This window comes from Parasteatoda tepidariorum, chromosome 9 (genome assembly GCF_982258835.1).
Source record: "Parasteatoda tepidariorum strain Cologne lab strain chromosome 9, Ptep-v5.0, whole genome shotgun sequence".
Taxonomy (NCBI): Eukaryota; Metazoa; Arthropoda; class Arachnida; order Araneae; family Theridiidae; genus Parasteatoda; species Parasteatoda tepidariorum.
Genome location: NC_141763.1, coordinates 24,149,753 through 24,165,910, shown reverse-complemented (window position 1 = coordinate 24,165,910; position 16,158 = coordinate 24,149,753). Strand labels below are relative to the sequence as shown.

Genomic DNA, 16,158 nt, shown 5'->3' with positions numbered 1-16,158 from the left:
GTTCCGTTTAAAAAATTTGGTTCTGAAATGGTAATTTTATTTTTTATCATAGAAAACCAAGTATTAAATAGAAAAAGTGTATAAGAAGTCATAGGCTTATTTCTTCAGAAAAAAAATTAAAACTTTATTAATAATAACCACATCATTTTAAGTTTATAAGAAACAAATAGTGTGTACACTGTCTAACAGTACAAAGATACTAATTTGGATGAGTTAACATCACAAATGAGTTTTTTTACCCTTAGACGGGAAGAAAAATTTGAACCAAAATTTTAAAAGAATAAAAGGAGCCATTGCATCCAGACCCTTAATGTAAAGACCTGCTTTATCTTTATATTTACGAAACTGAATGCGGTTTGTTAAGAACAGTTACTGATTGACAATTTAATGACTATTACTGAGAAATAAATGACAATTTTAGCGATTTATAATGTAAAATAAGTAGGAGAGTTTTCATCTTGCTACTTCTTATAAAGATTAAGAAACAGCTAACATAAAAATAATTTACTAAAATAGAACATTAATACTCAACCATTCTTTTCATACTATTACTTTTAACATTGTTGCAAAACATAGAAAATTTAATGTCTTAACGCATTTTCATTTTGGAACTTCTTTTATTGGAAGATTTTTAAATTTTTTACGATATTGTTGAAAATATTAGTTTTTGAGGCATTTCATAAAATTAAAACTTTTTTAAACAGTTATCTTTTACTTTTTAAGCCAAATATCATATCCTACCTTGACTTTTAAATCAAAGTGCTTAGTATAAAATTAGGAAATACTTTTTTTGAGATCTCTTCTATTAACGATTCAAAGACGGTCATAGTGATAAGACATTATCTTCAATATTAGAAAATAATCCACTATGAATCGTTGACCCATTGAAAATACTTATCTTCAATGATAAGCAATCATTAAGTGATAAGAAGAGATACTGAAAATTTCAAATTTCTTGAAAATTTCAGAAGAATGTGTCCTCATCAGGATTTATATAAGATTAAGGTTAGTTAGAAAAGAGATAAAAACCTAGAACTATTCGGAAATACTTCGTTGCAAATAATTACACAATTTGTGTGCAGTAGAATGAATGTTATGATTAAGGAGACATTAAATTTGGATTGCGCGATATCTTTAAGATCGCGTTCTTGTAGATATGGACGGATCTTGTAGATTGTTAGTGGTTCATAATTTTAAATTCTAATTTCATAACTTTTAAGTATTTGTTACTTGATCTAAATATTTTATTTTGTGCAATTTAAAAAAAAAAGTCTACTTTTTTTTTAAAGATTAGTAAAGAAAAAAGTTACCACTATTTTATTAATTTGGTTTTGGAAAATATTTAAAACAACATGTGCCAAAGAAAAGTTAATATATTTTGCACATCAATTAAAATTTTAGAAAATTGAAATTCTTTAAATAGGACTTGTTTTTTATTTTCAACTGCTGTTGTTGCTATTTTGTCGCATTAGAGATAAAATAACGTAGTTAATAATTTAGTAAATTATCTAAACAGTTTAATTCAAAGTTTTTATTTATTGTTTACTTAAAAAGTAGTCTACACAAAAGCTATTTTTGTATTACGTTTTTAATATTTACATTGAAATTTTCTCAATGAATTTAATGCTTAAGTTTAATTTTAGTGCTTTAAATAAAGAAAAATATATTAAGTAATTAGAGTAGTGGAAACTTTAACACGTTTATTTTTCAACTCAAATGTAATCAATTGATTAAATGGTCTGAAAAAGTAAAACATATGCTAATAGAAAAATTGTATTCATTAAAAAATTATTCCTAAATGTCAGATGGTTTTAGAGTCAAATTTATTGTATTTTATATACTTGAGTTAGAATTATTATAGTTTATATATTGTTTTAGCTGCCAGTTTTTCATCTGTGGAAAGTTACGCCCCTAATACTTATCTTGAAAATACTGAGAAATTATGATACCATAATTTTTATATAAAATTATAAATTATATAAATATTTTGTAAGTTTGGCTTTATTGAATTCCAGTAATTACAATTAATCTTAGCAAGGCTAGGATGACATATGCGAATGGAATGTAATGGAAGTAGCTGTTGTATCGAAGGAAAAGAGATTCAAGAAAATGTTCTTATTTCTACATTCGTTACAAACTTAATTTGTTTTAAACAGCTCTGAAGCTTAAGGTAAGTTACTTGTCAAATAGTGCTTGGTCTCTGAGCCAAACATGGCTTTTGCTCAATCATCATTCCCGTAAGAGTTAGTGGGAGTGTGCAGGAAAGGGTATTTTTTTTTCTCCACGCACTTTATGTGCAGGAAAGGGTATTTATTAAAAAAAAAAAATTCGGAATTTTAAATATCATGTATTTTTTCTTCTTAAAGATAGTGTGTTGCGTGGTGATTGAGTGTTCCATACAATTCATACGTATTTAAATGTCTGATGTTGTGTTATTACGTGTTCCATACAATTCATACGTATTTAAATGTCTGATGTTGTGTTATTACGTGTTCCATACAATTCATAAGTATTTAAATGTCTGATGTTGTGTTATTACGTGTTCCATACAATTCATAAGTATTTAAATGTCTGATGTTGTGTTATTACGTGTTCCATACAATTCATAAGTATTTAAATGTCTGATGTTGTGTTATTACGTGTTCCATACAATTCATACGTATTTAAATGTCTGATATTGTGTCATTGCAGATGGGGTGTCGGTGACGCTGAAGGAAATGTCCATGCAGATGGAAAATGAAGACGAGCGGCATCGATTGTACGCTCTTCTCACCTGCATCGTAACAGTCATTTTCGATGTCTTCCTCGGGACTGCAGCATTTGGTGAGTATCTTGTGAAAGATATAAAAAGGGTGTTTCGTAATTATCGCTCTTAACTCTTCCAGGACCATGAACAAATATACGTGATCACGCGATTCTCAAAGAGGCCAACTTGCTCCGGACAGCGAATACATATTTTCGAGTGGTAGTTTATTAATTGTGATTCTTGGTTTAATAAATTCAATTTATTAGATTTTTATATCCACCACTATTTCTAAATAATTAGTAAGTTTATATAATACACCACCCTACCATTCATGAAAGGAGCTTTTCTAAATCCAGCAACCAAATATCACACTGACTTGATCAAAATTCTGTACTCTGCTTGCGTATACGTTCTCTTTTAATTCGTATACTTTCAGAGCATGTGGGCCTTAGGAAATTTTTTTTTCTTTCCAATCGCGGCCCTGAAGAAGTTAACACACATTTATTTAGAATTCTTGTCAATATTGGAGCGGCTTGATAGAAAATTGTAATATTTGTTCAAATTATGCAAACAGAATGGAATCTTTAGTACCGTTATTTAAGTGCCATTGATAATATTTTCGAGAAATACAATTATGACTGACAAAATATTGATTCGTACAATTCTCAAAACTCAAAAACATGAGAGCTACGTAAATTCATAAAATTTAAAGTGTTACGAAAAAAAGTTATTTGCAGTACCGCATTGCTTTAAGTAAAAATGATTATAAAATAGTAAAGTCATAAGTACTTTTTTGCCGGAATTGGATAAAAAAAGTGCCTGTATCTTTTTTTAAAAAAGAAACTGGAGCAGCGTCAGGTGAGGTTATTAGTAGCACCAACAAAACGAATTGTTTATTATTAAATTAGTTAATAATCACAATTATAAGAATTAAATTATGATTATTAAATTATAATAATCAAATTAAAATTACTTTTTAAGTATTGTTTGAACGTTAAGAGGTGGATTCTGTCTCCATTTCTAAAAGTATTAACTAATATATAAAAATACTGAGCTGAAAAGGCACAAAGCTACTTTTTCGTATGTTCAGGGAATATGTTATAAGGCCATTATTATTTTTTTGATGGAAAATTAATAGAATTTATGGTAATTAATTGCACTCATAATGTTCAGGAGATCACCAATTTTTAACATTATTATTGAAATGTTAAGTATTTTTAGATTTCATATAATTAACTACATAAAATAATTGCACATGTCAATAAACATAGTAGTTAAATATTACGGTATTGTACTTACTATTTTTCTCTACATCAACCCAATTAGGAGTTCGTAAAGCAAATCGATTGAACTCAAACTTCCTCAAAAATAAAAGCAATAAAAGCATCTTGATATGCTATCCTATCAAACTTCTATTCATTCGATTTGTCTAAATTTTCGTAAGAATAGTTTCTGTTCTACATGCACTTTATATTTAATGGTTTGAAACAAAAACCGATAAATCTAAATTGGTTTTTGTCCAGAGTTTGTTAGGGTGAAAATATTAAAAATTGTTTTTATCTTGTAAAATAAAAATACTATTTAGTGCTATTGTAAAAATTTGCTTTTCTTGTTTCAGTATGCGCTGCCATTACAGACAGCTCAGCAGGATATGCATTTGCAGTAAGTATACTTAAAATTTATTGTATTTTCTTTCCTTGAGAAATAAAAAATTGAAGAAAAACGAAAATTTTTGAAAATCTTAATTTTCTGCGAGTCCGTTACTCTAATAATAACCCGATCTCGCTATTATTTTCTACATGGGTTTATACAAAACGAGAGTAATTTGTTGTTGAAAAAAGTGGAATAAGAAAAAATGTATGAAAATTTATTCAGATATGGCACAACTCATAGTGGGCCTTGGCCTTTTTTTAAAGAATATTTTTCCATGTTTTGTTCCCAGATCTTGCCTGTTCAATACCCTGATTGTTTTAATATCTCCGTTATTGGAAACCAGCTTTAGAAGTTTTGGATGTTTTTTAGCTCTGCAACCAATTGGTTTGTGTTCGAATAAAAACATTTATTACGTTAGACAAGTTGCATCATTGTACCATTCGATGCAATGATTCAACATTTAAATTTTTATTTTAATTTGGCTCTAAATACTATATGCATATCTCTGAGGAATTTTACTCCTAGTTTCCAATCCCAAACCAGATAAAAGAATTCCGGTTGAGCATTTTCCAGTGCTTGGAAGAGATATTCACATAGATTTAGCTATACAAACTAGATAAATGATTGCTTTTCTAAGATTTGTTAATGATTGCTTATCTGTCAAGAATTTTCCAATTGAACTATTACAAGTGCTTGCGAATTCATTGGGCTGAATGACTTTACCAACCTATTTCTTAGTCAATGCGCAATCTTTGACTTTGTCCACTACTGCATGAGTTGATGTAAAAGTATATAAAGCTGCCACACTATCTTGCTCGGTATTATCAGTGAAATACGATAAAATAATTGGCTACAAAAACACTGAGTTTTAAACTAATTCATTCTACTTTTTGACATGAACTAGATACATTTTGGCATAAATGTGATAATTTTATGGCAGGATTACTATTAGATAAATTTTTAATCTTTCTTTTGAATGGGGTGTTATTTTCGTCATTTATCACACCAGTTAGGATAACAATGAGCTAATCAAAGGAAGATATCAAGTTTATAAATCAGGCGAGCATGGGGGCCACCTATCTGTTCAGAGAAATCTCCTGTACAGAGAAATCTCCTGTCTCTGGTTATTATGCAATTTTTTATCCTTATGAAGTGTCCCAACTCCATTAAAAATTTGTTGCTGTTTGCCGGGTTATTTAACATAATGAATTCAATACTGATAACAATTATCTAGAAATACAAGTCGTAACTGAAAACATCAGGGAAAAATACTTCGTAAAAACGTGAGTAAAAATGGTATGTATGACTTGAGGTTTAATTGAATAGCATGTTTTTGTTTTCTTAAGTGTGATTTGTTTTTAACGGTTGTGGTTGTTCGAAATTATTAATTTGGCTGGAGTTTGGTTAAAAAATGACAATTTGAGCGAAATTCCAACAGGTCTACATGAAGATAAAGAACACATATCCTAAGCTCGCAGAGAGGCTGTCTAATACGATCATATTGGAATCTACTTTTGAAGATTTCTCTACTGGTCACCAGGTGGCAGTGTCTCTCGGTAAACTATAATGCAAAAACAACTGGTACGTAAATATTTTCAGAATTTCTTTTATTAGACAAAAACTGTAGGGAGTTCGGTGATTGGGAATGAAAAGCTTATGCTAGGCTGTGTGAAGGTTAGGTAACAAAAAAAGGTACTGTAAAAATGAGGTACTGACATAAGCAATTTCATATTTATACATTTTATTTATGATTTTGTTAAATTCTTTTAACTAATTTTTTTATTGTTTTCTTATTAGTTGGACTGTATACTAGATATCATTGCTGCTTCATTTGTCATCTGGCGATTTTACGGGTCAGCCTCAACGTATTCAGATGCAAAAGAAAAAATGTAAGTGATCAATAAATGAAAACTATGTTTTAGTAGTCATTATGTATTAGCAGTATCTTATTTTTAACACTCTGCGCGTTAATACTTGCTTTAAACTTTGCTGCATCTTATTTTCCTGCAAAAAATATTTTTCTGCATCTTATTTTCCTGCAAAAAATATTTTTCTGCATCTTATTTTCCTGCATCATAAAAACGGTTTTCCTCATATAATTAAAATTAAAGTAGCGCGTGGTAAGAGATATTTCAGTTTAACTCTGCCTGTGTCTCAACGCTTGGAGGAAAAATTTCATAAGGAATGAAAACTTAGATCGATTCAAGCAGGATTTTTTGTTAAAAAATGTATGGTTATTAAATTTGTTTTATAAATATGTTTTTCATGGATAAACGGTTTTTTAGTTTTCATTTTAAACAGCATTTTTGTTTCAACACGTTAAAGTATGACCCATTTTCGTCTGTTTCCAAATTTTCATAATTTAATTTTGAGGCATTTATGTTTCAAGCATAACATGGCTAACTTCAACTTTTGACTACCGAACTTTGCCTTGCAGTGTAATCATTTTAAATAACAAGTTAAAAATTGCCATATTAAAATATAAATTTTTCGTCGAAATAACAAAGATTGATAGACTCAGTAAACCACTCTTATAACGCTATGTTTCAAAAATGAGCAACTTTTCACGACGGTCGTAACATTATATCAATTAGTAAGGATTTAATGCATTATGTGGTCTAAAAGATACAAATAAGTAATTAAATAATAATTTTCATACATAAACTAAAGCAATTAGCCTTTTTATGAATTTAAGATGATAAATACTCAAATTTTTTTTTTAAAATTATGTTTAATTTTTCATCAGGTGGTTTAGAACAAATCTTGACTTTGTTTCTTGAATTCTTAAAATTTGGACATAATGTTGTAAAACGATTTGATTTTGTGCACCTTAACCAATCGTTTTGTGACCTGCGATTCCTTGTGTATAATGCATTTAAAAAAAATAGCAGATAGTAATTTTCGCACTTAGATTATTTGCGTTCAAAAGCGTTTTATTTTTTAAAAGTTAAAACAATGTGCAATTTAATTTGAAAAAAAATTAGATTTTGAATTATTAAAAACAAACAGAAAATAATTAGAGCTTGAGGCGATGTAGTGATGTCAGTATTTTTCCAATAGTGACAGTCAGTAGTTCTTTATGCTTCCTGGATAGGTGTTTAACGAGCAAAATACCATTACTGATAGGGTTACTGAGACGGCTTTGGCCTGTATTAAGCTGTAGTGCATTTAAAGAATAGCAAAGTACACGATTCATGGTGATTTCTACCAAAAACATTCTCTTGTAAAATTTGAAAATGTGGCTTATGTTGACCGAAGCCATTTAGTTTTACTTTTATGTATAATGTAAACACTGAAGCTTCTATAAAAAAGCAAAAATTGAAAGAACAAAATTATTTGTTTTCTTCACGATATTTTTTTATTTTATTTTTAAATATGTTGTGGCTTCTAATTTTTTTTAAATTTTGTTTCAGAGCCTGTGTTTGTTTAGGAGTTTTATTTTGTTTAGCATCAGTGGGCATTGTTACAAAGTCTGTATATGATTTAGCTTCTTATCATGTACCTGCGCAGGTAAATTTTTTAGTGTCAAATAATGTAGATAAATAATTACTCATTACATTAACATTAAAAATACAAACACTTAACAATACATGCCATAACCGGACTAAAGGCCTTTTATTGTTAAGTGTTGTATGTTAAGTGTTAAATATCGGGTTCAGGTATTAAAAACCAGCTATTCTGTTTAGAAAAAAAATTTATAACTTAAGACTTTAGCTTTAAATTTGAAAAGTCCCGCATTGGACTGATCGTAAAGACATGATTCTCAGTAGAACACAGATAAGGATCCACGGGGATTTAAGTAAAGCATTAACTCAAGCATCACTGGCTGCGGTCAGTAAGCGGGTGTTTGACCACTTTGATCAGTCTACGTAGGGACAGAGAGTGTGCTGTATCGGTCCTCGTTAAACTGTTCTACCGTAAAGTGCTAGACTTCACGCGCAGGTCGTTAGCCTACCAAAGCTGAGAAACATCCCCTCGGCTGAGTATCAAAATTGCGATGGCTTTTCTTCAGGTCATCCTCAGGGATGTTTCCCAGACCGTCGCCAATAGCCCATTGTGCTGCTTTAGTACGACGTAAATAAAATACCTCCCTATTTTTTTTTAAAAAAGAAAACGTTACAATTTTTACTTACGAATTTGTAATCTTCATAACTAAAGAAGATATCCTTCAATATGCTCATTAATTTCTGCGTACCATATTTTTAAGTTTATCCAAAGAGAATTTCATGTAAATTATGAATTTTAAGATTAATTTTTTTTATTTAAAACTTCCTGTTAGTCTTAAAACTTTTTGAATTGGGACCAACTATTCGCCCTCTTATCTTAAAGCTCTAAATTTTAAAACAGTCTAAAAAAGTTTAAGTTGAGAAAATACGTTTTTTGTGTCTGATTTCGTAACTTAAAAATGTTGTAGGTTATTCCTTTAAGTAATTAAAATTTCAAGAAAACAAGACCTTTTTTTTTATAGGAAAAGTTTTTAAGATTTAACTCTGCACACTTACATATTATGAAAAAAATACTTAGACATTTCTATTTTGAAGTAATTTGATTTAAATGGTAAAAGGCACTTTTATTTTGGTAAAAATGCATGAACTGAAGTTTTTTTAATGCCTCTCTTTGAAATTAACTGCAACAGCCGAAATAATGGTCTAACCCATTAAGAGGACGCTAAAGCGTGGGAGGAGGACGCTTCTTGGCAAGCTCTGTTTTACCTACATTAGTAATTTAAAATTAAAAGTATAGAAAAAAGTGAAATTAGGTAATCCCAAAAGATGAAGTTTTAAAAGCTGAAATATATTTAGGATATCAAAATGCCAAAATAATTATGCAAAATTATTAAGGTTTACGCAGTGCGAGAGAAATTCTGCCATAATATGTTTGTATTTTGATATTTGGAAGAAAAAGAAATTCCGCAAATAAAACTTAATAGATTTTAAAATTGTAGAAACTAGTTTTCTTTCTATGCTTTATTAAATTACCAGTGAAAGTGAAACAACATTTTTCAGAAAAAAAATTCTCCCGTCTTATAGCGTTTTTTTATGGACCAAAGTTGCTATCAAAAAGACAAAAAATGGCAACTCAGTTATGTTATTCCTTAAACCCATCTTGAATTAACACAAAATATTAATGTTCATAATTGATATTGGAGGACAAAGTTGCCAGATGTTGATAACCGTTTACCCCCAGATGGCATTGTAAAATCCCCTAAAAATTTTTAAAAAACCCCAAAATTTTTAACTTAATGTATTAAAAAATTAATAGTATTAAAAAATTAATAGAATTAAAAAATAGTACAAAAGTTAAATAATGTATAGAAAACGTTGCTTTAATACTTTTTAATATTTTATTATCAACAAATTAACCTTTTTTACATTTCAATCGTTATCTTTAATTTCTACTAAAATATTTAAGATATTTTTTTTCAATACTTTTTGACTTGGAAATTTTTTCATAAATATTTTATCATCAACGATATTATCTTTTTTAATATTTAAATTCTAACATTATGCTTAAATTTTTGATAAAATATCCAACATATTTTCGTCAATACTTTCTGATTTGTACATCTTTTCGCTGTTAAACATTTTTAACATAGAAGAAGTAGATACAAAATTCTTTACCCTTAAACCTTTAAACTGCTTTTCGTGTTCGCAATCTTTCTTGTACTTTTGTACGTACTTTTTTTCTTTATCCTTTGGCATTACATACACATTAACCATACCATAAACCATACACATTAAAAATTTTAAATAACTTGAATTCAAATTCTCCAAACGTATTGATTGATCGAGCCAAGTAATAACCTACTACATTCAACAAAGGGGTAAAGGTCTAAAATTATATCTTAATCTTTTTGTTTTGGTTTATCTTATTGATTTTCATATTACCATCTCACACATTCAGTTTGACATTAGAAGGTAACCAAAATGAAACTAGTAAAATTCACAAATAACCGTAAAAGAAACCCCTAAAAACCGATTCCCCTAAAATACCCACTGAAGATAAAAAATCCCCCTAAATTTGGGGGGAAAACCCCTAATCTGGCAACACTGTTGGAGGAAATATAGTTGATCATTTCTTTAACATCTTATTTAATTTGAAATTAGTAATTTTTAATAGTTTTACTTTAACGTTCTATTAAACATTAATAAATATCTAAATTAAATGCTTCGTCACACTTTTTATACATATGCATATACAGTGCGAAAAATAATAAAGATCACCCTGAATAACGTTTGATCTAAAGATAGGATCTTCACGTACTAGGACACAATGAGTCAAAAGTAGTATAGTAAAGTTTGCGCACTATACATTACAACTGGATGTTGAATTCAGGTTGTGTTATTTAGATTTTATTTATTAATAAAACGCAACAGTTGTCCGAAATGAGTTAATAATGTGTTTTTAATAAAAATTTTACAACAAATAAGATTTCAAAATAAAAGGTTGAATTTTTCTAATTTTTATAACTTAATTTCAATGAAATTTCCATTTTCTGATAACAATGTTATTTTTTCTAGTTGTTCTATGTGTTTGTATTGGCAGCTGTTGGAGGGATTATGAATTCAGTTTTAGGATGCGTGAAATACATGCTGGGCAAGAAAATGAAGAGCCAGTCTCTTGTTTTAGAAGGTAATGGTCACTTTTATTTTATTTTTTGTTACTTGCAGACCGAAAAACTCTATTTTTGGAAGAAAATAAAAACTTTATTTTTTATATTAAAAAAACCTAACATTTCAGTATTAGCGATTTCTGCAGAATTATTTATGCCTTGCAGTCAAAATAAAACTCCAATTATATTTTACAGACAAAACAAAATTTAACTAAATTGATTGTCTTTGCTACATTCTTGCTACATTCTTTTTGTGTTCATGAAAATTTAAGTATTCCTTGAAAAACTACATTAGTCGCGGGAAATGAAAAATTTCTTAGGGTTTCCTTATGTTAAACTTTTTAGGACATCGTTTCAGAGGCAAAATTGTTTCAGTTAGAGCTCTTAATTTCCACAGTTTTAAAATTTATTTGCTTGCATTATTTATTTAGTTTACCCCATGTTTAGTTTATTATTATTTTTTGTAGATTTTTGTTATTAATTCTGTTACAAACAAAAAATTAATGGTCCACAGAAAAATAATTTTGATTTTACCGTTACAAATTTTTTTCTTTTCACTTAATGAAGTTTAAATTTAATTTATGGTGAGTCGGTAGGGCATATACTAATAATGCTGAAACTTACTTTTTTCGATGTACCTTTTCTCAACATCTAGACAAGATACTGCTTAAGTTTTTTTTCACACAATATTTATATGCATATTTACACTGTGATAACTGTTAATACATATCTTTGGCAGAAAGTTTTATAAAAATTAGGAGTTTAGAACTTTTAAAAATTTGATCAAAAAAAAATAGTGCGTGGAGTCCCTCCGCGCGGAAGAAGTTAAATTTCGCAACCTGCGACGTTAATTGTAGAAGAATCAGCAGTCGTAGAAGGATTACTAGTTCTATTCAACGACTCTTTTTCCTTCTCCGCTCGCTTTCGTGCTCTGTAATCACGGTAATATTGTGCATTTTTCCCTCGTGGACCTCTTGAACCAGTGGAAGTGCTTGTGGTTAACTCATCGTCTTGCCCTGAAAAATTTATTTGTATTAATAATGTATGCGTCATAGTGTAATTTCAGAAGAGAAAACCTAACAATCAATTGATATTCACAAGAGACGTACCTTGACATGACCTCAAATCCGTGGCATTGTCCGTGGGATTGTTTTCACTCATTTTTTACAATTGTTATCCACTAAGTTTGAAAATAAAAAATACTACCCTATTAAATTATGTGTGTATCAAACCAAACTAAAAAAATATATACTGAAAAACAAAACTTTTATGACTTTTATTATTGTTATGCTAGTGAGAACCAAAACAATATAGAAATGAATGAGGGAAAACTGGATCCTACCACGTGATTTCCCGACCAATAAAAATGTAGCGTTAAACGTTTAACGCAACCTTGTTGGAAGTCGCATAAGAAGTATAACTTCAAAAATCTTTAACTCAAAGTATTCCTGTTAACGCTGAAACATTATCACAGCTTACAACTGATATACTTTCCACTCAAATATCCCCAAAAACTTTCAAAGTGATAAGTAGTTTCTTTGAAAGGGTACATCAAAAAGCTCAGTTTTAGTATTAATCATATGCCCTACAGACTTAAATACTTCCTTGTAGTAGAATAGCTGTAATATTAGACAGTCTTGTATTTTAAAACTCACGAACCAACAAAGTATAACATTTGGATACAACTATTTTAACACTTTCTGGTGATAAATTTTATTTCTCCATGATGCAAATAGATAATTTCTGCGTGGCTACATTAAAATTGTATTGGTACAGATTTACTTTTTTTTGTACTCAATAAAATTATATACTAATTCTTTATAGTACAAAAAAAACTTACTCATTAACTTATGAATTCAGTTTTTTATAATTTTTAATGCACTTTTCATCGATTCTATTTGAGTGACCCTCCATTTTGTTTTTTGGAAAGTAAAATAAAATTTTGGTAAAACACAATTTTTAATTTCTCACTTGATTTTAGGATGACTTTTAATATAAAATAAGTTATACATCACGCATCTTAAAAAAAACTTATTTTAATATTATGTACTTTAAATTACAATGTTTGAAATTTAAACAATTTTTTTTATATAATTTTCTATTAAATTTACAATGTTTGTCATTAATTTACCTGTAGGATGAACGTAAAAAAAATCTAATATTTTATAGTGATAGTTCGAAGCTTTCTTTAGAAGTAAACAAATAATCTTCAATCTATATGATTATGAACAAATAATGGATTTTAAAATGTACTATCTACTGAGTTTTCTACAGAATAAATATATGTAACTAAGCAAACTCCAAGTGCTTAAAATTTTTGAAAAATAAGTTTTTTTTATGAACAGTTTTGAATTAATGCATGTTTCACAAAGTATAAAAAGTATCACAGAAAATATGTATATGAAATATTATAAATGATACAAGACGTTATGTGTAAAACCTTTGGCTTAATTTTATGACAGAAATTCATTCTAGAAATTTCTATATTTTTCCAGCAATTAACACATCACTGAGCGCCGTGTTGGCAATGATGTTGGCAGTGAGTGATATTTTGTACTTCTATCATCCGTCTGCCTGGACCTTGGATCCAATAACTAGTCTAGTGGTAGCAGCTATTCTCTTTGGTGGAGGCATCAAGTAAGTTCACAAATGAAATCTATAGTTAAAAGTTTTAACTGAGCAGTTATTTTGGAAAGTGAATTTGAAACTAAGTCTTATTTAAAATTTTAATAATCATTATTGCATTTAATTTTTTCGTATTACGCATGATTATTCAACCACGACAAATTCGCCCGGTGGCAGGTAAGCTTAGCAGAAGACTTCCTAGTTGGAGAAATAAATCGCGCTAAACATGAGCGGATATTTATTTTTCGGAAATTCCAAACTTAATGCAATTTAGATTTTTTAGTTCTTCAATATAGAAAGCTCTTTAGACTAGTTAAATTTTTATTCATTTATTTTTTACCATATGCAAATAAGAAGTCTAAGAGCCATGGTTGCTCAGGGGACAGAGGGTTCGCCTTCCAGTGAGGTACCCAAACCTTGAAACCCTCGAGAAGTTTTCGTGGATTTCTTCGCCATCTAAAGTAAATGCAGCGATAGTTCGATCAAATAGCCCTCCACGAAGGCAAGTTGGTCCCAAAGCTTAATCAAAAAGTTGCCTTGTCTTCTGGGTTTTATTCAAAATTCTAGGTTACGGAGTTGAGCATTGATAGTCTTAAACGTCGCAATGGATTGGTTGTTAATGTCGATTTTAAAATTAAAAAATAAGGAGTCTGTATTGATTTTCCTCCGTTTATCTTTCGCTTCGACTTTACCTTTCCCCCTGAATTATTGGAATAAACTACTGCTACGCTCAACTCTCACTTTTCGCACGCCAACTCGTGATTGGATACCTATGCCGAATATGATTTACTTTTACCAATATATTTAAATTCATTCAGACACTAACGTTTAGAAGCCTCGGGCTCACCGCACTTTCCAATCGTAATTAGTTCATAAATTAAGTTTATATTTCAAAAGTATTTATTCTCTCAGAAACGGTTGGTCCAGTTCACTCTAATATATTTAAGGGGTGAACTGAGCACCCCTAAATTTATGCTTTTAATACGCTGTAATCTCTAAATCAATTTTCGTCCCGCAGTGGACTGATCGTTAAGACACGGTTACCAGCAGGAAGTCAAACTTCACTGGCTGCCGTCAGTTTGCGGTTGGGTGACCACTTGGATCAGTCTGCGTAGGTACCGAGGGTGTGCGGTATTGGTCCTCGTTAAACTGTTCTACCGTAAAGTGCTCGACTTCGCGTGCAGGTCGCCGGGCTACCGAAGCGGGGAAGCCATCCTCTCTGCTGAGGATCAAAATTGTGATGGCATGTCTTCGGATCATCCTCAGGGATGTTTCCCAGACAGTCGCCAATAGCCCATTGTGCAGCTCTAGTGCGACGTAAATGAACAAACAAAAACAAACTATATCAATTTTCCACATGCTGCACTTCTCTTGTAATTTTTTGTAGCTTTATGATCCCAAGAAATAGTGTTAATTTTAAAACATTTTATGTTCCATTCAAACGGTACAGCATTACGAACGCTATTTTTCTGACGTTATCTAGACCAGAGGTTGTCAAACTCGTGAACCTTGACCATACCGTTTTTAAATCATACTGTGAGCTACTAACCAAGAGAACAAATATCATTTGTTTAAAAAAATTTATTTGGTTTATGGCCTATAAGCTTAGTTTTCAAGTAAATATGAAATAAATTTAACGCGATATACCGAAATTATCCCAGAGAGCTACTGATAGCTCAAGGGTTTGACGATCACTGATATTTTGTAAGAGCGCCACGACCAAATATTCTTGCTATTGTTTAATTCTTTGGAAGAGAGATTGACACGTTGAATTGTTTAATGTCTATGAATTTTTTCTATGTTGTGGTTATTGTTACAATTTGATTTTTTTTTTTTATTACAGAGTGCTATGTCAACGAAAAAAGTCCCCAGAGGCTACGCCCCTCTTGGTGGGGGTTGCAGTGTGAGCGGCACGCCCCCCATCTTTTTTTGAATGCTCACAATAACTCAGAGTTTGTCCGTTGCAGTTTTCTGCATCAGGCATTTCTGCAATGCGTTGCAAAATTTCTCATTCAATGCGGAACGTAAGCTGCGCATTTGTTGGTCAACTTTGCTGCAGGCCGGTCGAAGACGGACCAATTAGAAGACATCTGGCCCCGGATTAGCAGGACAACGACTTGTGGTTCGAAGTCCGGTTTTACCAGTTCCCTGTTCCTGTAGTTTTTTAGCATGTTTATTATTCTCAAATTTTTAGCAGTTAAACCTCGTTTAGATTGAGATTTTAGCTTGATATACGTGCTATGTAAATTTTAATTCTCTGTTCACTTCTGTACATAAATTTTTATTGTTGATAAATAAATATATTTTGGTGCCATGCAAATATTTTATTTCTGAGAGAACTTGTTATTGATTTCCAAATGAAGATTTTCTCAAAAATCATGCGGTATATTTTGTGCTTTAAAAAATAAAGCAAAAAAAAACCTAAATAAGTACAAATAAAAGAACAAAAATTAGCGTTATGTAAATTAGGCTGTATAGACAAAAACTTTCCTCAGTGACTTAAGCACCGAAGCAATTAATA

At 30.1% G+C, this 16,158-nt stretch overlaps 1 protein-coding gene across 3 annotated transcripts in view; it reads left to right on the top strand.

Moving 5' to 3' along the window:
• Window positions 1-15,951, top strand: part of LOC107451546 (transmembrane protein 163a) — a 28,891-nt gene extending 12,940 nt beyond the window's left edge. For all 3 annotated transcript variants that reach the window (XM_016067680.4, XM_016067682.4, XM_016067681.5), the window contains exons 2-8: window positions 2,692-2,823; window positions 4,365-4,408; window positions 6,197-6,288; window positions 7,813-7,909; window positions 10,921-11,032; window positions 13,508-13,649; window positions 15,481-15,951. In XM_016067680.4, the coding sequence (XP_015923166.2) occupies window positions 2,692-2,823; window positions 4,365-4,408; window positions 6,197-6,288; window positions 7,813-7,909; window positions 10,921-11,032; window positions 13,508-13,649; window positions 15,481-15,544 (683 nt within the window). In that variant the 3' untranslated portion in view covers window positions 15,545-15,951. The remainder of the gene's footprint in view (window positions 1-2,691; window positions 2,824-4,364; window positions 4,409-6,196; window positions 6,289-7,812; window positions 7,910-10,920; window positions 11,033-13,507; window positions 13,650-15,480) is intronic.
• Window positions 15,952-16,158: the final 207 nt, after the last annotated feature.